This window comes from Melanotaenia boesemani, chromosome 4 (assembly GCF_017639745.1).
Source record: "Melanotaenia boesemani isolate fMelBoe1 chromosome 4, fMelBoe1.pri, whole genome shotgun sequence".
Lineage (NCBI taxonomy): Eukaryota > Metazoa > Chordata > Actinopteri > Atheriniformes > Melanotaeniidae > Melanotaenia > Melanotaenia boesemani.
Window position 1 is genome coordinate 32,704,495 of NC_055685.1, and position 27,972 is coordinate 32,732,466.

A 27,972-nucleotide genomic window follows, 5' to 3' on the forward strand; every position below is an offset into this window, starting at 1 on the left:
ACTAAATTTGTAAATTTTTTTATGAGAGTTACTACTAGTAATAGACTTAAAGTAGAGCAATGACTCATTTTTTTAATCCTTTACCCCACCTTTTGGATTTCAAAAGCTGGTTTGTCAATAAATGTATAACATTCTCTTCTGAGCGTGCGTTCCAGTTATTCTATCAAAGACTCCTTATTTCCTGACTTTCTTTCTTTAAAGTGTTATTCCTTAAAAATAACTTTATTCATAAAGGTGGCCTGTCAGACTGTGCAGTTAATGGCAAGTGTAGTTGTCTTATCCAGAACAGACTGATTCATATTAAAATTTATTTATTTTAATAATTTTTATTATTTTTTATTTTATTTTTCATGACCTGAACCATTGAACTTGGGTGATTGGAGTCAGAGGATCCTTCTGGCCTTCCTCCTGCAGTTCTGGTTGTAAATGTCCTGGATGGTTGGCATCTCTGACCTGGTGATGTGCTGAGCTTCTTTAACCACCGTCTGCAGTGCTTTGCATTGAGGATGGTACAGCTGATGTACAAGGCCATGATATTCGCAGCCAGGATACTCTCGATAGGTCATCTGTAAAAGCTGCTGAGTATCCTGTTGTCCATGACAAATTTAAGTCACCGCAGGAACAAGGTTAACTTGGAGCAGGTCAGTAACATGATTGGGTAAAATAAAAAAGAGCACCTCAGAGAGGCAGAGTGAGGATGTGCAGACATTTAGCTGTCTGCAAAAAACCTAATCAAATTATTGAGCAATTTCACAAACATTCAAAAGTCTCCATTTAATCCTCATCTGACAGAGAAAAAAAAGTTGCTTAGATGATGAAACTGTGTCACACGACATGCTAAAATGACTATAGTTTTAAAGGCCAAGCAATGATGACTCAGTTTGAGACATGCCTGTTACCTCACCGGTCCTCATCTGCTCGTGTCTCTTGGGACTGAGTAATGTGAAGAGAAGCGTTGAGGATGTGCAAACAGGGAAATGAGATAAGTGACTGATGTCAATCACTGCTACCACAGTTGCAGTGGTTGCAGGTAGCAGCTTCGAGGGCAGAAATGAAGCAACTCAGGGCATTTTGCAAAGAAAGAAACCCAAAAATTCATTTTTCTGTTAGGAGTTGGTAACAAATCACACCTTTACAACAAAATTAAATGATCAGATTAGAGAAATACTGTTAGAAACTAATTAAAATACTGGATAGAGTTTTAATTGATGTTGAAGGCTACAGAGATGTTGAACCTCAGTAAACTTATACTGAAGACTTCTTCTTTCACACACACACACACACACAAAGGAGACGGGTTGGAAGAGAAGATTAGATAAAAGAAATACATACTTGTACTGTAGAGCATTAACCGTTTATTTACTATCACACATCTCTTTTCAGTGTGTTTGCTAAATAATCATGCCAGATTTAACTCAGTGAAATTTGCCATGTGCATAAAAATATCCTGGAGATGCAGCTATGCTGTTGCAGCATCCTGATAACCCACCTGTGTGTGATGTTACAGAAAACTGCTGACTCTAGAAGCTACTTTAATTTTATTCTTATTTTGTAGATCTAATGATTGTGGTTACAGTAACATTTTTGTTTTAAAACTGTTTATTTTTGTGCAGATGATTTTCCAGTGTTTGCCAGGAGAGGGTGGCATTGCTTCATAACATATTAGGCCTTTTTGTCTGTTTTCACAGTGGCTGTTGTTGGTTGATGGGTCCACCATGTGGCAGAACAATTCAGTACACAGGGAGATGTTGAATAAATCCATTTTAATGGAATTAACGTCCCATTAAAAAGTGACCTCTTTTAATAATGAATGAATGAATGAATGAATGAATGATTTTGTCTGTGAAGTGTCTTGAGATGATTGAGTTTTACACAGCATTATCCTAGAATCAGCTGGCGGCCGCTGCTGACAAAGAGGTGGGCGACCTTCAGTGAAAGGTTGTTCATATGGCCATAGCTACAAACTGCTATCTGGCACATCTTAATTCTGGAATGGGGGATGGTTGCCCATTTTGTTTAAAACAATAACTCTACAGCATCTTTTTGTTCAATGTTATCTTGTTGGTCTGTTCAGCTTTGTAGAGCTGATCTTTCATAGATATTTAAGATCAGATTTCCCCGAGTCTCTTAATTCATGGTCCAAAATACTCTTCATAAGCTAAGCTTAATGCATACTACTAAAATTTATTTCAGGAAAGTAATATCAAGGAAGCATCTGCAGACAGTAACTTCACACAATAAAAATTCTGCTGCCGGGCCTGGATGAAGTACTTAAAAGTACAGTTTGGAAGAAATACTGACATTTAGTTGTAAAGTCATAAAACATATCAGACATGTGGTCACATATAGGCAAAAAGGTAAGATTTGGGCCACTCAGAAAGTTGTGCATCAATGTCAACTCTAATAATATAATGCAACAGTTATTTCTACACATTTTTAGAGTTTTTTTTTTGTTTTTTTTTTTTTAACAAACTATTCGGTGTGTTTTTAACATAAAGTTTTAAAATTTTGGCTGAGGTTTTTCTTAATAAATAACAACATGTTTTGTTGTTGTTCAAAGTCGTATTTACCTAATTTTAAGATCAAATAATAACCCGGTTTATGGATTATCTTGGACGTCATAGAAATCAAAATTTTGCTGCAACCATAGATGGTGAAAAAAAAAGCACCAGAGAAAAAAAACTGTTTCATGGGTAACATGAACACACTTACAATGGTAAAGGTAGGTTTAGAGGGGGAAGAGTTGTCTTCTTTGGGATTAGTAACCTCTCCAAATTAACTGAGTTAAATGTATGTGGATAAGGTAAGAGCAATGAATGCGGAGCTCCAACAGAGCAGCTCCTCCCCTCTTCCTGTGTGATATCTTGATTTATTGATATCATACACTTTGTGCCCTGACTATAAATAGATAAATATGGTTGGCATGATCTCTGCACTTTTTATTTATCTACCTGAAACCCTCCTGCATGAGGCAGTGGTAGGGAAGAAGAGTTAGTGAGGCAGGGTGTTGTGAATTGCTGTAAAATGTGGCACCCCTGTGCCAGTTAACTTGACTGAAGCAGACTCTCACTTCCATTATAGCAGATTGAAATCTCCACTGGGCCGTGTAAGGGAGTAATGTGTTAGTTATATGGCCTGGACTGTGATGGATTTATGCACGTGCAAACTGCATCAATAATGTCACAAGAATAAATCATTAGTTTTTTTCTATTTTGGAAGTTAGGCACATGACTTAATTGTTTTTGCATTTAAAAAAAGCTAAATTTATTAATTGAAAAAATAAACAATGACAGAAATACAAGTCAAAAAAAGAGAGAAGGAATATCTTCATCCTGCAGTCCATATTCATGATTGTGTGAAACTGAACATGATTGTTTTATTCATGAGATCCACACAGAAAAGTCTAAAAGAGGTGCAGCATGTTCTTGTCTTCTTTGCATTTTTTCTCTCAGCCACCACGACTCCTGCAACAAAGTGGACTGTGACATGACTCTCCTTTTACAGCGATAGCTGCACCTACCCTCTCCAACTGTTAAATGTACTTTTGTTTGAGCTGAAATCAAAATATATGCACATATAAAAACAGGGCACCGCATACAGCATATATGCCCAGGAACTATGTGGGCTGATGCAGATGATGTAGGGATGTACATCAAACCACACACACTGATTCCCCAGAGTCACATTTATCTCACATATTAAAATGGACATGGCATGATTCCCACTCATTTGACTCTTGTTATGAGGGTTGGTAAAGGCAACTGTATTTTTAAGTGGATCAAGAGGCAACAAATGAATACTTTCAATTCCCCAGTAAATAAATACACATGTACTGAAGGCTCTAGGCATGATGGATGCATCACTGCTTCTGCCTCTTGTCTTACCCTCCCGTCACTTTGGAACAGGGTGAATCTGGACTCATCAGACTACGTGACCTTATTCCATTGCTCCAGAGTCCAATCTTTATGCTCCCTGGCAAACTGAAGCCTTTTTTTCTAATTATTCTTACTACAGCTTTTTAGTCCCAATCTTTGTGTCTTTCCACAAGATGTTTAAGAAATGAGAAGCTACTCATGGCATCAGTTAAGGTTAAATAACTTGTTGCCAGCTGAAACATCATAATCAGTGCAGTAATTATCCAATGGGAAGCTCTTACCTATTTACTTAATTAACTCCAGTTTGTGTGTGTGTGTGTTTTTTTTTTTTTTTTTTTTTTTGATGGGTAGTGTACATTATTTAAGCTAACCTGTTAACTTTGATTTGGGAGCAGAGCCACACGTCCACCACACCTTTAGCTCTATTTGTCACATTCTCTCAACCCCACCCCCCCATCCCTGTCCTCATTCCTTCTCCCATTTCCATTTATTTACCCTCGTTTCATTCATTCATCCTCACCTTCCCACCTTTATTCATCCTTTCACTCTTCTCTCATCCATCCTTACTTCATCCATCCTCACCCATTTGTCCTTTCTCCCCATCCCTCCATCATCTATCCATTCTTTCCTCCCTCATCCATTTATCTGTCCAACCTTTTTCCTATATCTATATGTCCCCTCTCCTTTATACACCCTCCATTTTTTTTCATTTAGCCTTTATTTAACTAGATAAAACCTCACCGATGCCGTATCAGACATTCCTTCTCTATGATCTGGCCAAGAAGCCAGCACAACCAAAAGCTTCAATATAACACAAAACAAACAAACAAAAAAACATCAAGTGTTAAACACAAATAGAACAGATGTAGCAGCCAAGCCTTTGTAACTGACTTAAACCCTCTCAGACAAATCAGTTTTGTTCATTTCAAATCAGTTTGTAAGTTATTCCAGGTGGAAGTGGCAGCTTTTTTTAAAAGCTTTTTCCCAGATTTTTTTCTGTTCTAGCTCTTGAGACCCCCTTCCCCATGACAAATTAAGGGCAAGGCCATATTGATTCTGGTTCCTAGATATTTAGTAGGAGCTAGGCCAAGAATAGTTGTATAAACAAAAATCAGCAAATGCAAAAGTCTGTGTGAATATAGGGACTGTTTAGCAGTAGCATACAAAACGCATTGAAGAGTAAGATTCCACAGCCCGTAAATAAATACAAATAAATAAATAAATACAAAGCACAATGTGACAACTGAAACAACTCATGTTATGAAACTGAAAATATCTGAAGCAGTTGAGGCAACTTATGTTCGCAAGTTGTGTGAAATACTCTGAATAGTCATTCATGCTCACACGTGCAATCAAAAAAAAAAAAAAAGAGAGTATGTATGGCAAACCTCACAGTGAGAGGGTACCCGGTTCAAACCTCAGCCTCTCTGCGTCAAGGATTGTTTGTTTCTCTGTGATGGACTGGTGACCTCTGGGATGTACCTGCCTCTCACTTAGTAGCTGCTGGGGTAATCTCCAGCCCTCTGTGATCCTGCCTTGGAATAAACAAATATAGAAAATGGATGGATGGAATGCAGACTTCCCAACTCATGTAAACCCCATCCCAGAAACAGCATCCACCACAGAAACGATCAGAATGAGGCCATGTACACACGTAGCTGGGTTTTTGTAGAACTGAATATCCTCCCCACTGTCTAGAAAAAAACTTGAGTCCACACCACATCTATCCACCCACACTTCACCGCATAGGTGCGTTGTTAAACACATTCATAAGCACACCAAACCTTGAGGCGGTGCCGTGATCCCCAAATCCAATTTAATCAGAATAATCCTCTGTCTTTCGAAATCACTTCCACAAAACATGAAACATGGCTTCTTTGAAGAAGAACATGCCTCAGGCGTGGAATGGCTAGGTGGTAAAAAAAACATCCTTAATGTCATCCTCTGCCTGTGGAAAAAGCACCTGGACAATCGATAATGCCAACACAGTTTTGAGGGCATCCATGCTGTTTCTGAGCGTAAACACACATGTCATGTCAGAGCATTTTTTGTAGCAGGCAGCAACATTTCAAAACCTAAAATCTCAGTTATTTATGTCCCCATGCAGATGAATAAATGGACTATTCGCAAATCTTTACTTTGGTCGGAGGTTTTTGAACGAATGGTTTTTAATGCTGTAAATCAGCGTTTTTGTGTGGATTACAGGCCAAATCACAAAAAAAAAAAAATCTTCATTTTGTGAGATACCCTGCTACATGTGGACAAAGCCTGGGCGTATACAAGGTTATTTTTTCCTACTGATCCAATCATTAAAAGTTTTAAGTCTTGTTCGGATTGAAAATTCTTTCCATTTGAGTCCCGCTCCCCCAGTCAATCTGTTGTTGCATCCTTGGGTAAGACACTTCACCCTTCTTGCCTCCAGTGTTGGCATCGCTGGTGTATGAATGTTCTGTGGTGTTCAGAGGTCGGTGGTGCAGGTTAGCTGCCAGGTTTCCGTCAGTCTGCACCAGGACAGTTGTGGCTACACATGAAGCTTAACATCACCAGGTATGAATGAGGAGTGAATGAACAATAGATACAGTGTAAAGCGCTTTGGGTGACTTGAAAAGCACTTTATAAATCTAATCCATTATTGTTTCAAATGACATGTTTATATGACACATTTTTATTCTGATTAGATGTTCCTTCCATGTAAACGTACTGATGATGCATCAAATCCTGTTAGCTTTTTTTTTTTGCTGCTTTTTCAGTACACACGTGAAGTTTGCACTTAAAATGCTTCCATAATGTCAACAGACTCATGTTAGTGCTGGAAGAGCCTTGACTCTTCAGTTTAATGCCCTCACTTCTACCTTTCCTGCAAAGCCACCATCATACTGGACTTTGTTCATAAAACAGTTGCCCATGAAGTGGAGCAAACAAATTCATGACTGCGTAGCTGGTTTGGAAAAACAAACTATATCAACTGATCCAAGACTGCTGGAACTTTACAGAGACTGAAAATGGTCAAGCTGCCGTCAGAATCCAAAGCCGGTTTCAGGGAGACATCTTTGAAATGAAAACAAAGTGTGTCTGTCTGATAGGTTGTGGATGATCACCTGACCTTGTCACAAAAGAACAAGAAAATATGCACAAAAATGTCCATTTATAAAATACTGTGGTCCTTGTGGTGGATGCTGTGCAGAATGTAGCTCTCATGGGCTGAAGAATGTACACTCACCGACCACGTTCTTAGGTCTACCCTGCTAGTACTGAGTTGGACCCACTTTTGACTTGAGAACTGCCTTGAGAGAGAAAGAGATAAGACAAGTCAACATAGGATTCACTTTTACTGGCTGGAGAGACATCAGAGTACTGGTAGGATGCAAGATGGATTGTGAAGTGTGGTTTCTCAGCCTTTTCACCACTTCGTCTTCACACTCTTTGAGTAAATACATTGATTTGCTCCCATGTGATTGGCTGATTCGATATTTGCTGTTAAGGACTGAACATGTCTAAAGTGGTTCAAATAGTAAAGAGGGATAAAATTGAGATATTAGTTCAACCTTAGGCTAGTCTACTTTCCTCATGTATACAGTTTATATTCTGGCCTCAAAAAGATAACAAGGAGCTAATTAATTTCTGGCGACCCTGTTTTTTCTTTCTTTTATTATGTGTCTCAGTTAAACCTAACAATGCCATGAATCATGAATGCCATGAGTCCGAATCTCACGTGCACACACTCAGGCGCACAGAGACCTCTCCTCGCGGATCCCCATCCCCTTTCTACTCGTTTTCTCGTCTTGAGTTCTCCTCCGAGCAGCGCGGAGTTTGACTGGTCATTTCATTCACTTTAACTGATAGCAACCCCCGCGTGCCGGTTGCGCGCGCCACAGTTTGAGCATCTGCTGCTCTTCATCAGAGGACTTCGATCTTGACCAGAACGCACACAGACAAGTTTAATTTGGACTTTTTGGACGACAGGAACAACAAACCGGAGCTCATCTGGATCCAAAGCGTGTTGTTTGTCAGCGCTGCTGGTTTGTAGCAGAGGTGGAGGGATTACAGGACGCAAGGAGATAAAACACAAGCATGCTGTCTTCAGAAAATAAACATTTTGTGCAGATAGCATCTTCGCTGTAGTATTTGTAAAAGTTGTCTTCTTTATTTGCGGTGGTTAACATTTAAGCAGAACAAACCGGACCAGTTGCGTGAAAACAACAAGAAAGAAAGATTTATTCGTTCACAACGGAATACGGACCGTATACCCACATTCAACGGACTTCTGACTATTTTATTTAAAAAGGAGGACAATACAAGAAAGCAGCGGAGAGGACATGACACCCAACGCTGTCCTGTTCCTCATTCTGTCTCTCACAAGTGAGTCCTTTTTTCTTTTTCTCACAAGTCTGATTCTTATCGAAATGCATGATAAGAACACAAAAGCAATTATACAAACAGCGTGTATCAGAAAACCAGATTCTTTGTAAGAAATCAGTCAGCTTTGCTGCTTTGAAGGGAGACTATCGAAGGTGCTGATGTGCGCTCAGTTTTACTGTTTTGGAAACACTTTTTGAGTAAAGACGAGATGAACATGTGCCTCCCTTCTCTCTCTCTCTCTCTCTCTCTCTCTCTCTCTTTCTCTCTCTCTCTCTCTCTCTCTCTCAGACACACACAGACACACAGTCACACACACACTCTTAGTAGTATGTGAAAATTGTTAAATGAATGCGACATCATGACTTTTCTATAACTTCTGCTCATTTACTGTAAGATGAAGTAAAACGAGTTTGTACTTTGTAATTTAATCCAAATGTACTTTAACCCTTAAAAGCCAGAGCCACATATAGCTATCTTTGCAGAATTTTCTTTTTATGACAGCCTCAGTAGTCAGATTAAGAAGCTAAAATTATTTAAAATGAAGGTATCAATGGATATGGCACCACGAAGGCCAAAAACCAGAAATAAAAAAAGAAGTATGAACATAGTTTATTACTGAAATCACCCCATCACCCTGTCTATTCACCACCTCATCACACCCCATTGCTTCCCACCACTTTTGTAGTGCATTTATATCTAAATAATTAATTATTTTTGTATATTTCTTAATATATCTCACTGTAGAATATGTATTGCTGCTTTTGTCATTGCCCCCTTTTTTGTGTGTGTGTCCATTCCTCCTTTATATCCTGCTGCTGTGACATGTATACATGTATATGTCCCCATTGAGGGATCAGTAAAATCTTATCTTAACTTATCTTATCTTATCTTACATTATCTCTTATGTTACCATGGATCACTTGTTGTGCATTTTGTAGCTAGGTTATAAACCTCCTGGATGGGATATATAATGTATAAATGTGAACATGTAGATCACCTAAAGAGTAAGCCGTCTATCACAGTTTACCCCACTGAGGTGCACACTACTGTTATTGAAAAACTGCTGATCAGATAAGCGACAGTGCTCGGTGGGAACCGATGATGTGGAGTTTGAAGGGTTAATATTCTGAGGGTTGAGAAAAGCCAAACTGATCCAGTAAGCCTACATCTCTGTATTTAACTTAGTGTTATAAAATGCTTGAGACTTATTGTCAATTTGTTGTCCAGTAGTGCAGTGTGGATTTTATTTATTAAAATCCTGAGTTAAAGTTATCCCAGAGCAACAAGACAGAGAGAGGAAGGGAATTTCCAAAAGATTTTAGATAGATTTATTGGTTAATCTTCATGCAAACGTTTACTTGCACTTGTATGCCCTTAATTGTAAGTTGTTTGGTTTAACAGTGTCTTTAATTTAAGCTCAGATAGGTCACTAACTACTATACTTGTGTCACTTTCCTCTTTTTAAATAATTGATTTAAACAGTTATAACTAAAGTGTAGTTTAAAACTCTTATTCACATACCATACAACCACAAAATGTCTCTTTTGTTTAACTTATTTCAATATTTCTAACAAAGTGGAGAGTATTAGCATCCAGGTAATATACTTTTTTAAATTTGTTGGTGGGATATGTGCCTATTTGTAGAAATTAAACTTGTCATTAAGCTGCTTTATATTACAAAAATTCTAGAGAAAATATCAAGGACATGATCCAGCCACCTTCAGTCATACACACTGCAGTGGTTAGCTTAGTTTTGTACATATTTTTCATAGTATTGTGCCCATAAATATGTGTAATGCAGCTTTGTAATATGTGTTTCATAGAAAGTAGCATTTATCTTAACCAAACAGCTTATTGTTACATCTGACTCATGAAGTTCTTTTATACCACAAGACAAGGGGGGTGTTTTGTGTCTTAGCAAAAAAAGACTCCTTACAAGAACTTCCACATCAGAAAGTGTGTGATGTTCATCTCTAAAAATATTCGTAAGTAAAAGCAGATGGGCTGTGTTAATTATTTACAGAGGGCTATTTTATAGCTACAACCAAGAAAGGGCCATCTTCTGTCTTTTAGCGAGCACACTTGAATGGCTCACAGAAGAACCTGTTATTATTAACCTGACCTTGATTCAAGTTTTGTTTTATAGAGTGGTGCATCTTTGCCCGTGAAACTGGTGCAGCTTGAAGGGTCTGGTTTAGCTGCAGCTTTTAAGTGCAAACGACACCACAGCAGTATAACAAAAGAATTATGAATAAAAAAAAAAAACAAAAACAAAAAACAAAACAACCAGTCCCCAAAAAAAGCATGTGCACCATGTCCAAACAGCAGAAAATCATGACGTTTTATAAAGATGATCTGTTATGACAGGCATAATCGTCTATCGTTATTGTAACATCCTTAAAGGCAAAGATACCCTGAAATCATGGTCTTTAATGATTCAAAAGATATAATACAACCCAAAGGCACACAGCATGTCTGCCTGTCTTCCTCCATGTTATTCTGAATGTTGGCATTTCCTTGAAGGCCTGAAGATTTGACTGGGCTCTGTACTGTGTAACGGTGTTTGGCACCAGTCCTCACTCACAGCAGCGGTGTCTTAACAGATGATGTCACTTAACATTAGGATTACAAAACAGAGCAGGTCATTTAATCTGCTTTCAGGAGCTTAAAATAGTTAGCAAATTACTGCAAGATGCACTTTGTTTATGATATAAATGGTGAAAGGGGTGAAGGGGGACGTAAAAAACATCTCATTTAACCTTTTACCTCAAGATTTACGTAGATAGTCAGTAATCATCAGCTCCCATGTTTTTCTTTGTTTTTTTGTTTTGTTTTTTTAGTGGCTATTCTGTATTTGCATTCCTTTGTCTGTTATGTGGGCACTTTTCTTTATTAAGGACACTTACAAAGGACTACACAACAGTATCTTGCATCTGCCACCCTTCTGTTTTTAATCTTTGTAAGTTAAACAGTGTTGTAAAGCGTTTCTTTGGGGGTTATATGTCCTCAGGGTTCTGTAGGATTTATGTAATAGGGATGTATTCTAATGCTGAACCACAGAAGATCAACAGTTTCAGAAGGAAAGGTAGTCATGAAGGAAGAAATGGAGTAATGTTGTGTGATATTTACTAGTTTTTATCAGGGCTTAAGAAGCTGAAAATAAATTCTCTAAGTGAGTCTAATAGCGTGTTTTGAAAGTTCTGTACAGACGTGATGATCATACCACCACGTACTGGTTATATGTCCTCCCTTCACTGCAACTTTTTATGTTATTTAATTTCTATGGCCAAAAAAACCTAAACAAACAGAATCTAACAAGGATGACTTCATCTGTCTGTTTGAAGGGACTGACTCTTGTCCTGCCATGCTGTCACACTGAGACCTGCCTCTTCTGTAACTCGCACAGAACCAAAACAAAGCAACACAAGCAGCAACACATGTGGTGTGGAAGTTTTGCTCATGTTCATATGGTTCAGACATATCCCTTTATGGAAAGTGATGACTCTGCAGGATCTTTACGGTTAATTAATCATAGTGTTTAAGACAGTGATTAATTGTGGAATTAAGTAATCGTGACATCCATCCCTGTGAGCATGAACCCACCTACTAGCAGTTAGTTAGGAAATGTGAAGAAGATGTAGAGAACTCTATGCTGATTGCTGCACTGATAGGGTAACAGGTTTTGGTGGAGGCAGTATAATGGTACGTCATTTATTTATCTTAATCAGTGCTGCAATTTGGCCAAAATCCTGACAGGAAGTTATCAAGAAGAGCAAAGCTTGACAAATGGGAGAAAATATGAATGTGTTTTGTAAATAGTAAAGAAACCATAAAACATAAACTCCATGCTTTTTTATATTTAACAGGTTCCTATGCAGCTAATTTATTATTGAGCTTAAAAATACACAATAATTAGACATTTGCCTGCTGTGGTTAAAAAGCATTACACCCATGTTCACTTAATACAGACAATCAAGCTCTAAAAAGGCCACTTCAAATGACAAAATTAAACTTTAAGTTAACCTACCTTTATCTTATATCTTTCTCTTACACAAAGATGCATGATGGCAAGTCATTATCTCAGTTTTTAGTTCCAATAGATTCTGTTTCATCATTTTAACTGAAACCAATGATGTTTATTCTGACATGAAAAGGTGAAACGGCAGGGTGCTTTAGAGGCGTAGAACATCCATGCTCACTCAGCGCTCGCTGCTTGTAATCTTACAGAAACAGACAATTCATGTGGCACAGAGTGGGAAGCCATCCAGATATTAAACGCTCACTTCGCTGTTGTCAGTTTGTTTGACACTGCAGACATAATGACAGCAAAAGCCAAGAGAGTCGAACTAAAGCATTTTGTTTCTGACTTATTCATGCCATTACTTTTATGTAACCAATAATTTAGAGCTGTGGAAAAACAAAGCTTCAGGCATCGCTTCACAGGATGCAAGATGGATTTTTCTTTGTCCTTTTCCTCTAAAACCCTGCAGTAAACAGACTGTAAGATGCACACCCAAACACACCCACACTTTTACTGAAACATATGATACAGCCCTAATGCCTGCTGGTAAAAAAATCTTAAAACTTGTTTATATACACCAACATGGGATGTGAGTTTTTATTTATTTAATTTTTTTGTATGCATATGTGCTTTAAGTCTTAAAAATAATTAAATTAAATAGGAGACCGACTTCCTTCCTTCCAGACTTTGAGGTTTGCCAAATGCATGGCTTTTATTTATATCATTAATTATTGGATAACCAGCTGTGTTTTTTTAAAGCGGAGCAGTGAAATGATGCGTAAGCTTGGATGTTTTATTGTAAATGGAAATATATGCCTCAGCCTGCAGCACCTGGAAATTATACCCACTGAGATTGTCTTGCTGCTGTCTGTGCTTTACCTTCAGGCAGCAGAGCGGAGAATGCAGAGGAGCGGCTGGTAAACTACCTGTTGGGTCCAGAGCGCTACAACAAGCTGATCCGACCAGCTGTCAATAAAAGCCAACAGGTCACCATCTCTTTACAGGTGTCGCTGTCTCAGCTCATCAGTATTGTGAGTACATACAGTGTACAGACTTAATCATGCATCACAACTTTCTGAGCATTGATACCATAGTGCTGAAAAGTAAGATATTTTATTTAATTTAACTCTTTGCAGACACATTGTAACCTCACTTTCATTATTTAGTCTTTTTTTAAACAAAAGTGACATATGTGCCCAGCACAGACATACTGTATCACTCATTAGATGGATGTTAGTGATGCTAGATGGAAAATGATGCTCTGTATATGTTTATATTGGCTACTGCTGAGCAGGTTTGAGATGTTTCCCTTCTGCAACACACCTGACTCAAATTAAATAGTTCTCTTAACAGCTTGTTATCATGTTCTGCTCTAGCCCCTTACTGACCCCTTCATTTAAATCAGGTGCAGCAAGGGAAACATCTAAACCGGCACCACAGTGGCCCTCGGGGGCCAGACTTGCTGGTCTCTGGCCTAGACCTATTTGAGTCTGGTTAAGTGTAAATGTGCAAAACATGCAGGATTATTCAGTCTCAAATGGCATTATCTGGGTTTATAAGTCCAATTTTTAGTTTCAGTGTCATACCATCTCAGTGACATTAAAGTGTTTAAATTCTACTTAAAAGTCCACATTTGCTCTGAAAGTATCTTTTTCCTAGTGCCATATAAACATCATCATCGTGACACACTTTGTGGTAATGAAATGTCACTTGTTATGACCTGAGCCCACAAATGAATGACCAATAAGAGACCAAATGAAAACCTGGCATGGACCAGATTCATCGTTTTTTTTTTTTACCTGAATTACAATGAACACACCTCAGCAGGCAGGAGGCATCTGTTTGTGTTTGAGCGAAAGGTGGGCAACGTTCGGAACAAAACTGAAACTCTTAGTGATGAAAACTAAAAATGTGATATGAAGGATCGCACTGATAAGGAATGAGTCAGCTATGAAATGAAGGTGTTTAACTTACTTTATGTTGCCAGGTTACAACTCTTAAAATGAAATTTAAAGAGGCGCTTGATTAACATCTTAATTAGTTTTATTTTTTATACAGCTGACATCAAAACATAGAAACATACAGATTTTACCACTGACATTTTAAATGATAGCAGCTGAGTTGACTTCTGCCATCATTATCGATCATTTAATATTTACATCTGTGCTGTTTCTAGCATGCCATGTTAAAACATCTGCCATGAAAAAGGATTATTTCACCTGTTTGTGTAACTAAGCAGAGTAATTAAAAACACCTGCGTGGGTGTGCAGGGCTTGAAATGCAATCCTACGTCTCCTCACCTCCTGCTGGATGAAGAGGTTGTAATTTATTCTATAGAATAAATAACCACTGCTTCTCAGCAGCATCTTGGTGTGCACATAGACATTCTAAAAATACTGAAAAAGATAACGCTACTAATGCAGTCATACTGTCATAGTATAAACACTTGCAGGTTGAATCAAGTGGCAGCTTAGAATTGCCTTTAGGTTGGAATGAGTCTGAATTTATTTATTTGTTTCTTTGGTTTATCCTTGTGAAAGACAAGTGATGTGTCCTGAGTAGACACCAGATTTCACCCACTGCACATTTGGACACCCTGCAGACAAGCCCTGCAAAAAAATTGGTGGAGAGACTATTGTCATTAGTTTTTTTTTTGTGTTTTTTTCTTTATTATTGTCAATGTTTTAGAGCACTTCCACCATATTTCCAACAGTCAACCTCCCTTCCTCACATGGATCCTTCTTGGATTTCATTTGTGACAATGCCTTCCAGCACAAAGTCCAACAAAAACTTTGAGCTCTTTGGTTTATTGCTTATTTTTTCTTCTTCTTGTTTCATCTTACGTGTGGATTCATAAGAAGCAATGTTATCAGTTGGTTATGTGACTTGCTCTATTTGTTATCCACCCAAAAATGATTAACCTGAGCAAATCTTATGACCTAAATGATTAGTCTTTGCTTTATTTTTAAGATTCTTGTCTAAAGACTCTGCTCACTGGGGAAACCAGTGATGTATGATTAGTATGCATTGGTACGGGCATGATTAGAGACTTTCACAGAAACAAATCAACCAAAGCTGTGAAAAGACTATTCTTCAACTATTCAATTTGCACAGATGGTCTGCAAGAAAACACTGTTGGGGTGGGTTATTATGAGAGCATATTATTTGAATCAGTGCTTCCTCTCAATACACCAGACTGAAGAAGCTACGGTAAATCTTCAGGTTGCATGATTCCAGTTACTCAAGCACATGCATGTTTACAGCACTTCTCACGAACTTAAAACTGCCACATTTCCTGCATGCTTTAGTGGTAATGGTTACTCTTTAAGCCTTCTGCAGTGTCTTATTAGAACTCAAGCATTTTTAACATGTCAAAACCCTTTTTGGAAAAACTTAAGCATTTTAAGTAAAATTTTTGCTTATTATCATAGCAGGTGGCATTTAGCAGACGTTTACACAGCTGCACATCAAATTCTAGTCTTATTTGGTCCATGCATATTTATATATAGTTGCATTAAATTTACTTACCTTACTGGAATGACACCACAATTACACATATGTATTTCAATCTTATTTGAAAATGAGTGATTTGTTTGAGACTTTTATTAACCACCAACAATGAGCTCAATGTCAGGGCCTTCATGGCTGCACGCTGCCCTGCAGCTGGATGTACGGAGAGGGCAGGAATATTTAAATAATCAGTTAACAGGCAGCTAAAAGACAGTAAACAGATTGATTTTTGACTGAAAAAAAAGAACCCAAAAAATGTACAGTTATTGACATGACGTTGATAAAGTTGTTTGAAAAAATATTGTTTTGCTGCAAAATGGTACCAAACCTTGTGTTAGCTACTTGATGGTGTACTATGATACCTTACACTGTGTCTTGCAAAGAAAGAAAAAATCAACTTGACATTTCATGGAAATGATAATTTGTGTAAACATTGTTTTGTTAATTTATTTTTTGCAGAATGAAAGAGAACAGATAATGACCACCAATGTGTGGCTGTTCCAGGTAAAGTAGCATCTTTGTTTGACACTGTATATCCTGTATGTTGGTGTGTTATTCTGGATGCAGCTTGTTGCACTCTCTCTGTAGGAATGGAATGACTACAGGTTGAGATGGGACCCAGAGAAATATGAAGGCATCAAGAAACTACGAATACCATCCAAACTCATCTGGCTTCCTGACATAGTGCTTTATAACAAGTGAGCATGTGTATCATCCCACCCAAGAGTCACCAAAGGGAAAGCTGGAGTTTGTCACTACTGTAAAGGGAAGGAAAGGGCAGTAGCTTCTATAAATAAATAAATACAATAATTCAGTTAATGTGACTTCTTTTTTTGTGCCTTCCTCAATGTTTTCATCTTTGCTGTCCTTATTTTTGCTCCAAACAGTGCTGATGGTGTGTATGAGGTTTCCTTCTATTGCAACGCTGTGGTCTCCAACACAGGGGACATCTTTTGGCTCCCCCCTGCAATCTACAAGTCCGCCTGCGCCATCGAGGTGCAGAACTTTCCCTTTGACCAGCAGAACTGCACCCTCAAGTTCCGTTCCTGGACGTACGACCACACAGAGGTGGACCTCATCCTCACCAGTGACTTTGCCAGCCGTGATGACTTCACACCAAGCGGAGAGTGGGACATTGTCTCGCTCCCAGCTCGCAAAAACGAGGACCCCAATGACATCACCTACCTCGATATCACCTATGATTTTGTCATCCAAAGGAAGCCTCTGTTTTACACCATCAACCTGATCATCCCATGTGTGCTCATCACGTCGCTGGCTATCCTGGTGTTCTACTTGCCATCCGACTGCAGAGAGAAGATGACGCTGTGCATCTCAGTGCTGCTGGCGCTCACTGTGTTCCTGCTGCTGATATCAAAGATAGTGCCACCCACCTCTCTAGCAGTGCCACTCATAGGTTAGTCACATTTTTATTGGTGAGCAAAAGTGTTCAGACTTGAGAAAATTATAAACTGATACCAAAAATACTTGAAGCCAAATATGTGTCGTCATCATTATCTAAGAAAACTATATGAATTAGACAATTCATTTGGCAAGATCTTTGAACTTTATTTCATTTCTGTGTGATCCAAAACACTGCCACTCACTTAAGCATAAATAAATATTTTACAGGATTCAATATAAATGCAGACATTATAATTACCAGCTTTGCCTCAGTGATAACCAGGACAAGGGAATTATATGGTTGTGTTTATATAGAATATTTACATGATATAAATATGACAAAATATTATTTTAAGCATATTTTTATAGGTTAGTTAAAAAGTCAAATAAGCTATCTGTAGAAGTAAAATATTGTATGTTAAAAAAATGTGGTGCTCTTTATTAATATTTCATGCATCAGAGGGTTAAACAGGCTGAAGTCTGGACTGTTGCAACATCTTGATTTTGTTTTGTAGACGATTTACTGTGTCTGGGATCATTGTCCTGTAGCATGACCTCATTTCATTCAAGCTTTAGCTGTCAGACAAATGGGCTGACATTTTACTCTAAATATTTTAATGAGTAGTTCATGGTTGACTCAGTGACCTCAAGGTGTCTAGGTTCTGTAGCTGCAAAACATTTCTATGATATAAATATGACAATATTAAATTGCATACATATTTTTATGGAATAGATAAAAATAAATGAACTAAGTAAAAAGTCAAATATGATATGTGTACTGACAACCCATCATCCTTCCATGACTGTGCTTGACATTTGGTGTAAAGTGTTGGTGTTGATGCTGTTTTTGACTTTTACCAAACTAAGCTTTATGGCCAAACATCTCCATGTTAGCATCGTTTGTCCAAAGGACACTGTTCACTCCTGGGAAGATGGTCAGCTGTCTTGAATGTTTTCTACTTGTGAAAAATCTTCCTCACTGCAGAATGATAGCCTCAAAATTGTTTAGAAAAAGCCCTTATAACCGTCGCCAGACTAATGAGGAGCAGCAGTTGCTTCTCTGATTAGGTTTGTCATCATGCTTTCTTCTTATTTATTCTCTCTAAGGTAAATATTTGATGTTCACCATGGTGTTGGTCACATTCTCCATCGTGAGCACCGTCTGCGTCCTCAACGTGCACCACCGCTCGCCATCCACCCACTACATGCCTGATTGGGTCAAACGTCTCTTCTTGGTCCGCCTCCCAATCTTCCTTTTCATGAGGCGTCCAGGTTCTTCTCATGTCCGTGATAAACTCCGCCGAAAGTATGCCAGCCGGAACACCATCTGTAAAAACAGTTCAAAGAGCAGCTCAGGCAAGAGGCAGTACCCCAACATCAGACTGGGTGGAATCCGAACAGACACTCCCTCATTTTATATCAACCAGGACTTGGGACACAAGTCTTCCTGGAAGGTGGGTGACATCCCGGGTGGCAGCAGTGGGTTTTCAGACTTCAGGAGGCCTTTGGCTACTCAGTGGGATGCAGATCTAGAAGAGGCAGTGGATGGAGTGAGATACATCGCTGAACACATGAAGACGGAAGACGACGATGAAGGGGTGAGGAGATAAAGCTGTGGTTATAAATAGAATAAGAAGTGATCATGAAGGACAGATATGATAGAAAAATTAAATTAGTAGAGGACACGATTTAACAGTGGGAAGACAGATTTAGGGAAGAAGAGACATTTGAAAGCAGATTATGGAGATGGATGAAATTTGATATGCAATAAGGAACAATGAGAAGATTACAAAGTATCATGAGGTAGACAAGACACATCTTTCACTTACCATTTTTTAGTCCATCAGCCTTTTACATCTGAAAATGTCCTAAATAAAAATAAGAAAATGTCCTCACACTCTCACACTGATTCAGCTGTATGATAGTGGTGAAACAAAACACTGATACATCGATTCAATGACCGACACGCCAACAACATCAATCCAAAATTTAATGGTCATTATTTGTAAGAACATATGGAATTATTTACTCTATATTACTCTCTATACTACTACTATACTATTACTACTCTATATTCAACGCATGCTAATAGGACTTTATCTTTTAACTTTCTTTCCTCTAGGTTACTACATTATAATTATAAATGCTACTGATTGTATGAAATTGGTGTGGGATAGTATCACATACTTTTGAATCAGATTGAAATTGGCAGAGTTTGTGAAACTGGCAGACACTGAATCGCCATCCACCGTATCGGTGTAATATATTGTGATCAGCCTTTGGATTTACATCCCTACTCTGTGGTAAAACTAACCCCTGATTTGTGTTCTTCTAAACACTTTTCATCAAGGTGCTTCACTTCCTGTCGGTGTCAGTCCTGACACACTTTGAGTTACCAAAGTTGGGAAAAAAAGAAAGGAGGATCATAAATAAATAAATCGACAGGAATATTTCTGACCCTTCTCTTACACATTGTTTTTAAATCTTTCATAACTTGTAATAATGGAAACCGTTTGGTTTGTGATTTGGCTCCAGATCATTCAGGACTGGAAATATGTTGCCATGGTAATAGACCGTCTTTTCCTGTGGATCTTTATCCTGGTGTGTGTGGTGGGAACTCTGGGACTCTTCATGCAGCCACTGTTCCAAAGCTATAACACACCCAATGCTGATGAAACAGAGTGAGTAACATACACAGAGACACATTAAAATACATTAACCAATCATTTCCACAGTTTTCTCTCTGCTTGATAAATAACCTGAAACCTGTTTTTCTGAAATAAGAAGATTAGCTTTTGTTTTGTTGGTAACTTTTTTCTTTCTGTTTGGCCATTTTTAATTTTAGAAAATCGTTATTTCCTCTTCTGTTACATTTATCTATCATGTATTTCAAAAATGAGTTATTTATTTGTTTTTTATTTGTGTTTTACAAGAAAGCAGAACAGTATTTCTACCCTAAAGTATTATTTCTAATTAAAAAGTATTAAATATTGTTAATAATTTCAGAAATAGAACATACATTTAATGTGCATTCATACGCTGTTTTTTATAGAGTATCTATTAATTAAACTTCTATTCACCAAGTTGTTTTTCCTCCCATAGATATGGAGATTTCTAGTATTTCGATAACATGAAAATGGAAGCAAACCACCAGGCGCCTCTCTGTAGAAGCTTCGTGGAGCTACACGATATCTGGCAGTGATCTGTGGCTGCTGGTTGTCTGCTGGTGTTGCAACAGATCAAATCTGAGAAGCCAGCTATGGTTGTTGTGACAGTGGACTTAAAATGAAGATGGAATCAGACCCCTTGCTTAATGCACAGCCTCTATGTTTGGCAGGCTTGTCTCCACCCTCATCAGGAGGAACTCCTCTCCAATCAGAGGCATGGCAACCCTGATACACTTTTTACCTCTCGACAGCTCAGTAACTCCTGTCAAGATGACAGATTTGCTTAAAAAGAGAAGAAAAAAAAAAGAATGAATATGAGTCTTTGTGACACATTGGACTGACTTCATGGTTTAACAGACTCCAACAATGGCACACTGATTCTCTCCTCACTGCAGCTCTTGTGAGGTCAGCTCTTCTGCAGGATTGTTGATACGGAAATTATATGAACATATCAACCAATTGTTTATGGAGATATGGCTTGGTGGAGCACAGTTTCTCTTCTCTACGCTCCTCAGTCTGAGCTTTGCTTCAACAAATTGAGGACATTTTGTCCTTTTTCCCTTCATGAAAATATTAATGCAGCATCTTCGTTTCTCCGTATTCATTGTTCTGCTTCAGAGCTTTTTGCTTCATTTCCACCAGCAGCATTATAAACGTCATGCATTGTCCCATTTAAAAGAATATATTTTCTGCCTTCACCCTCTGACATTGTGTTTCTCTCTCTGCTCGGTTAGTCACTATTTTTTTTGTCACATCACAAGATCTGTCAAAGAAGCTGAGATGCTTAAAAAAATTCTCTAAAAGCAAAGAAAGAAAAAAATGGATATAAAGACAGTGAGACTCTCCGTGCAGTACATGCACACATTAAAGCATCATTACAGTTTTACTGTGTGTCATGAACCGAAAGAGATGTATGAAATCCACCTCTTTGTGTGACTCTTTGTCCAGCAGCTCATTTCCAGCCCGCAGCTTTGACAACTGCCACCATGTTTCACTTAAAACAGCAATTTGACACTAACTGTATTCTGATACAACATGCTAAATAAATAAAGCTGTTTGAACTGTAAATTTACAACAACTGTCATTTATTGCTTTACAAATACAGAAAGGTAAGAAACAAATGAGGTGAAACTTGTTGGTAACATGCATTCTGCACATGTAATATTGTAGATATCTTGACTAAAAGAGTTTATCTGGCATTCAGTTCATACACGGTGATATACTGTACATATATTTATCAGTCTGAAACACTGATCTGCATTCTTATCATAGGCTGCACATATGAAATGGCACAGTCACAGGAAACAGGATGAAACCAGTGTGCAAATGCTTGAACCTGCGTTCCTTTAAATGACCAGCAGGGGGCATCTCTTTTAATGCATAATGAAAGTCCACATAAAGTCCATAAGGTTAAAGAACCCAGTTTTTACTTGATTTATTCATCAAATGGGGGGGGAGTCAGTTATGTCAGGATCACTTTTTGTCTTTTGCAGAACTTGCAAAACACAAGAAGAAGGCATGCCACAGACATGGTAGAGCATCTTGGTCTGACTGGAAATTTGAAATAGAGACAAAACAGAAAACATTGTATTTGTGCCAATGAACACAGATCTTGTCATTTTTGCTTTAAAGTAATGTTTTTAAGAAGGACACCTGACTTTTCCATGGGTAGATAGGACTTAGCTGCCAAATTTAAATATAGATTGATCTAAAACATTATTACAAACCATTTGTTTATGGGATTCATGATATTTTACAAATAATGATCAAATACATTTTAATACCCAACTTTGAAAACCACATACTTCATAACTTTAATTAAATTGTTTTACTGTGTAGAAAGGTTCAAAAAAGAAAAAAAAGAGAAAAAAGGAGTGTCTGGAAGAGGAAGGAAATGCATGTGGATCCTAAAATGACATTTTATGTAAATTTACTTTAAAACATCAGTCACTGAGAAGGGACTGGGTTGTTCAGCTTAACATTTGTGTTTTAGCTTCATCTCTCAAACCCTCTCTGTACTCTATGTACTTACTTCCATGTTTAGTAGCATGTAAGTCATGTCTGTTCCATGTTTTTTAGGGTGACTTTGGCTCAGAAGGTCCCTAAATTGGAGAATCAGTAGTTTGATCCTTGGTTTTCATAGACCACATGTTAAAGTGTCCTTGACCAAAATACTGAACTCCACATTGCCTCAGATGTTGAAATCACATTTTTGGATAAAAAGCCTACTTTAAAGGAGTTCAGACATTTTCCTACATGCTTAAAATGGTTATATAAAACTACAAGCTGTGGAAATCTGTCCAAACATAATTTTACAAGCTCAGGGACTTGTAGTCTGTACTTTGGAGAGCAGGTTTCCATTGTCTGTCTGGACAAAGTCTGAGCTGAACACTGACAGCAGGAGTTCAGCACTTGAGGGTAAATGTAGTAGAACTGCTCTCGCTGTAAGAGAGTGTAGGCAACAAAGAAAGAGCATTTTATTGTTTAGTAGTGAGGATAAATGGCATTCAGCAAACTGAAGCTGACTTCTGCCAGTGCAGCATGAAAGTAGGTACTCAGCACTCAGAGGGTGGGGGGCGGACAAGGTTGGCAGAAACAATGTATTTCTGTACTTTGAAAACATTTTGTATGACGACATAAATGTGTCATACAATGTTCTTTTTCTGAAAGAACTTTTCCTAAACTTGTTTTCCAGGTATTGATCAAGCAGCATCGGAGGACACGGCTGCTCTGCATGTGTGTGCAGTCTTGTGAATGTGTGTGTAGTTCTGCATGTCCAGACATTCATCCTGCACAATTTCTATCCTTGTTCAGTGCTATTAATTAGATGAAAGGGTTTATTTTTAATATTAAATCTGGTTATTCCTACACACGGAAACTCACTTGAATTAAAACAGCTTTAGTCTTTTCAGTGTATCTTTCCAAAGTGATAAAAGCTCAGTCAAGTGCAGAGTCATGTTAATAAATGTGTGTGAATGAATGAGTCCTCCTTTAGTCTAACAAAAGAGCGAATCTGCTTGAAAACACACATGCTTTTGCTTCACTGAGAACAAGTCTGTGTTCCCAAGCTTATGTTCCCAAATTTGTAAACTTCATCTGACACAGAAAGAATAATATGTGGAATTTGGATCCCCATTTATCTGTCAGCAGCACCCTGTTACTCCTAATGGACTATTGCCTGAATGGACACACACACACACACACACACACACACACGCACACACAGAGAGAGAGAGAGAGAGAGAGAGAGAGAGAGAGTAGACCATGATAAGATTTAACAGGTCCAAATCCCTTATCTCAGCAAAAGTGAAGTGCTGATTTCTGACCTGAAGTCAGCACATCAGCAAGAAACTATGAGCCTCTGCTCTGGTGGACAGTTATTGACAAAACCCATATTTACTGGGTTCCCTCTGGCTTGTGTGTGTAGGTGTGTGTGTGTGATATCAGTGGAAGGTTAACACAAGTATGAAGCTGAGAGATTTGTGTTGGTGAGTCCAGGGGAAGAACAGATGAGGAAGAGGAAGGCCAGCTCTGAGCTGCTAGCTTATATAATGTAATGTTGTGTTTATGGTTGTGAATATGTGAGAAATCTGCAAACATTGAGTTCTATTGAATTTGTATATACTGTAGCTTTTTATTGTGAAAATCATTGGAAAAAACCTGCAACTGGATATGAAATCATTAGTAGCCAATAAATCCTTGTCTATAAAGACTTGATCTAACGTTATCCCAAAAGCATTGGTCAAGCAGTGAGGCTTGCATAAAATGCACAAAAATATTCTAATACTAATCCGATTAAGGACTCAGTGTGAATAAGAAATAGCCATGCAAACATTTCTGATCAACCTAGCTTAAATAAAGCAATACTTAGAGTATTCAGTGATTGCATTTGGCTACATGGAGCCACCCGTGACCCTGTATGAAATAATGTGGGAATGGAAAATAAAGAAATTAATCAATGTTAATATATTTTTAATTTTAGAACAAGGTCATAATTTAGTCTGAATGTTGTGGTCTGTAGATGTAGCCCTTGTTAGAAAGTAATTAGTAAAAACGGCTTCAACAGAAAGACTCAGCAGCATAAATTTTTGGGATTTTGGTTGATAGAAAAGCCTGAAGTGAGAAGAGACTGCAGGACTTGGTTTTGCAAATTTGTTCTGTTTTCCTTTTAACTGGGTTTCTATTTAAAAAAAAACAAAACAATAAAAGCTACATATTTTAAGGCATTCTGATATGTTGATTTGAAACTCCTGCTACTTTCTGCTCAGCAGCAGCTTCATGAGAAAACGTGTATTGGAAACAATGCAGACAAAAAAAAAAAAAGGCTTTCGTTTGTGTTTCCTGAAGCAGTTATGGTGGATTTTGACATTGAAGCTAGCCTCTTTTTTCCTTACTTTATTTGCTTGCAAAGTGACATTTGCATCCAGAAATTGCTGATATTTATTTAAAATCTTTCTTCCCTCCATCCCATCTCTCCAGTCTTTGCCACTGGCTGCCACACTACCACAAAGCAAAAGCCACCCCCATATAAAGTGCTCTTTTTATCAAATGTCACTTCTTCCCTCTAAAAATATCTTTAGCTATTAACTTGGCTAACAAGCTTTTTAACTCAACTTGTCTACAGTCATTATTTTTACCATAAATGTGTTTTATCCCGTTTCTTTGCTTACTGTACACCACACTTTTGTGCTAACATTTTAGGTTTTATCTTAAATTAATAATATTTTGGACACTGGAAGAAGCTTTGAAGATTAAGATTTTGTTTTGGGGATTTTATGTCCTGTATCTCAGTAAACCTGATTCTGATGAAGCCGGTAACGCTGCAGTTTTAGATGTAAATGTAACGTTTATTTTTCTTCATCAAATCCCCTAAAATGATAAGTTTTTTTTTTTTTTTTTGGGTGGAATTAATGTGCTGCCCCGTATTCCTGAATAGTTTCTAGCTTTACACAGGATGACATTTCTCCAGGATCTATCATTTGCAAAAGATGTTCACTTCCCTCTTGGCCCCTAACTGTTCTTTTCATTCTTTCACACGCCCCGTGGTGTGGCTGTCCTCCTTGTTGACGATTGCTAGTAAGAGCCGCTGAGGGATGTAAAGGCAGTCTATAATAATTACAAGATGGACTCTAGTCTCAGAGGTTGGAAGGATTTCACTCTAATTCACACATTCTCGGTAGAATTCAAAACTGATTTAAGAGTCAAGTCTGGACATTTCTTGATTTCCTCAAATGGCTGTTTCATTGGAAGACTGCCCAATGCTTGCTTTGTCTCTTGTTCCATGTTCATGAACAGTATGATCACAGTTTCTCAAAAGATTGGTCTTTCAAAGCCTCTTGTCAAAGGCTAGAAAAGGATATTGTATCACTCCAATGGCAGTGTGGTAAATATGAGCCGACAACCAGACAATATTAAGCTTGTCTAAACATAAACAGAAGGGGAACATTTTGTTAAAGTATTATAACTAGAGTTTTGATAATTAAGAGATTTACAGATAAGCAGAAAAGCAGGCTTTTTGTTTCTCCCTCATCTTCAGTTTTTCTGTGGCTACAGTAAAAAAGCAGCCTTTTCTGTCTCACAGACTGTATCTGATGTCTCAAACCACCCAGATGTCAGCAGATTTACATCCCTAGGCTTTGCAAAAACTACCAGGGTTAACTGATGTCTGAATCATGCTGAACATATTGCTCCTCCTGTTACTTAAGTTTCTTCAGGTTGCTATTCTAAATAAATGGGGTTTATCAGCCCTCCCCCTGCAGCCATCAAGCGAACACGTTCTGCTCTGTCTTCTTGCACAAGAGCTCCAGGAGGAGAACACCGTTGCTTTATCCCATCTTTCTGACCCATTCTTTTCATTTCTCCTGCATGTTCCTCTTCTATTTACTACTCTCCATTTCACTCTTCCTTATCCCTTCTCTTTCATAATCTGTGTGTGGAAAAATGGGAACTAAAAATACACCAATGATAAACCCAATTATCTGTCCTTTTTCACACTACACGCCCAAATAAGTAAGAACATGGGCCAAGCCGCGTGCAAGATCCCAGCCTTCAGAGTGAATTCCTGCACATTTGTTTGGATTGTTTTAAATTGAGAGGTTTCAGCTTATTACTGCCGGAAAAAAGAAAGAGCTAGTTGTATATGCAGTAAACCCTTCAGTTCTTAGACAAATTGCTCTGAGATTTGGCTGCAGTATTGTTTTTTGTCAGTTTTTGCTGCGATTTTCTGGTTCCTGTGGGTATCACCAGCTAAGCATGATGGCTTAAGTCAGCTTTTCCCTCTGGATAACCCACTTCCAGCAACATTTGATCTGTCTGTGTGTCAGCTTGTGTGTATGGGTCGTAGGTATGCCTGTTCAGCATCGTGGATGGAGATGACCATAAACTGACTCTAGCATGAAGAGCACTGAGAAACAAATTCATGGCAAACATGACTCACCATTTATTTCTGATGTTTAAATGGGTGTAAGAGCAAATTGTGACTGTTTGGAAGCCTTTTCACAGTCTTAACATCTCATACTTGCCAGAAAGGTTAAAAAATTTGCTTCAAAGTAAATTTAAGAGAGCACATTGGACTTTAATTGTACCCCTTTCTTCCCATTTATGCCACACCAATGAATAAAAGATGCCCTGCAGACAGTTAAGGGTGTGATGTTCTTAAATAGCACTTACAATGTACTAACAGTGGACTGAGTGTATTTTTAGTATTTCTTTTGCCTGTGGCTTGATAATCAGTGAGTGTCAGATACTTCTTTCCTCTATAGAGCAAGCTACCGACTCATACTGTTGCCAAACTGGTGAACTGCCACACTTAATTCAGATTCATGCTCATCATCACTAACATGCACCTGCGAAGCTCAGTGTGTAAGTGAAAGCTATCCTGAGCCATATATTTGAAAGGGGGACCATGCAACTTAAATTTAAACTTGCTGGGTCAGTTTTGAAGTAATTTGGCCCCAAGAATAGTGACCCCCTTAGAATTTATTGCAATTACTGCCAGCAACCCACTTTTTAACAAAATATATATATATATATATATATAAGACCATATGATATTTTCCTGTCCTGGGGGGATTTCATTTTGCAAACGCAGCATGAAATCACATGAGCATCGCTAGGTGTATTCCTGTGTGGATGTTCAGTTTGGCCACAAGATGAAAATACAGCCCCAACTGCTGATGTAAATCATCTCTATGTAGGTGCAGTGCACTAAGGTTTGCATGAAGCCACTCTTGCGGTAAACTTAGACCTGTGTGGGAAGTCAAATTATTGCTTTTATCAATCATAAAAATGAACAGATCTGTATGTAAGGTGTGTGCATAACAGTGATGATCCACAATTTAAGAACAAGGTGGCTTGTTTTAGCCTTCACCATGTCAGGTGTGCCAATTTCATCAGATAAAACGTTGGCGTAATAGACTGTTGCATTATCTAAACTGAGTATACAGGGTGTGCAGAATTATTAGGCAAGTTGTATTTTTGAGGATTAATTTTATTATTGAACAACAACTATGTTCGCAATGAACACAAAAGACTCATAAATATCAAAGATGAATATTTTTGGAAGTTGGAGTGGGGCTTTTTTAGTTTTAGTATCTTAGGAGGATATCTGTGTGTGCGGGTGACAATTACTGTGCATAAT

General features: G+C 38.1%; 1 protein-coding gene across 1 annotated transcript; it reads left to right on the forward strand.

Annotated features, from left to right (window-relative positions):
- Positions 1–7,760: 7,760 nt before the first annotated feature.
- LOC121638234 (neuronal acetylcholine receptor subunit beta-2-like) lies at positions 7,761–21,374 on the forward strand. The gene is made up of 9 exons (XM_041982871.1): positions 7,761–7,907; positions 8,047–8,234; positions 13,141–13,286; positions 16,225–16,269; positions 16,354–16,463; positions 16,653–17,179; positions 18,274–18,764; positions 19,702–19,847; positions 20,269–21,374. Exons 2-9 carry the CDS (start codon positions 8,192–8,194, stop codon positions 20,282–20,284), a joined length of 1,524 nt encoding a protein of 507 aa, XP_041838805.1. The 5' UTR covers positions 7,761–7,907; positions 8,047–8,191; the 3' UTR covers positions 20,285–21,374.
- Positions 21,375–27,972: the final 6,598 nt, after the last annotated feature.

What these genes read in the sequence shown, in the direction of transcription:
- LOC121638234 (XM_041982871.1), top strand. Translation starts at nt 8,192, where the DNA reads ATGACACCCAACGCTGTCCTGTTCCTCATTCTGTCTCTCACAA. An exon ending in GACATAGTGCTTTATAACAA is followed by an intron (nt 16,464 to 16,652) that starts GTGAGCATGTGT and finishes TGCTCCAAACAG; the next exon opens with TGCTGATGGTGTGTATGAGG. An exon ending in TCTAGCAGTGCCACTCATAG is followed by an intron (nt 17,180 to 18,273) that starts GTTAGTCACATT and finishes ATTCTCTCTAAG; the next exon opens with GTAAATATTTGATGTTCACC.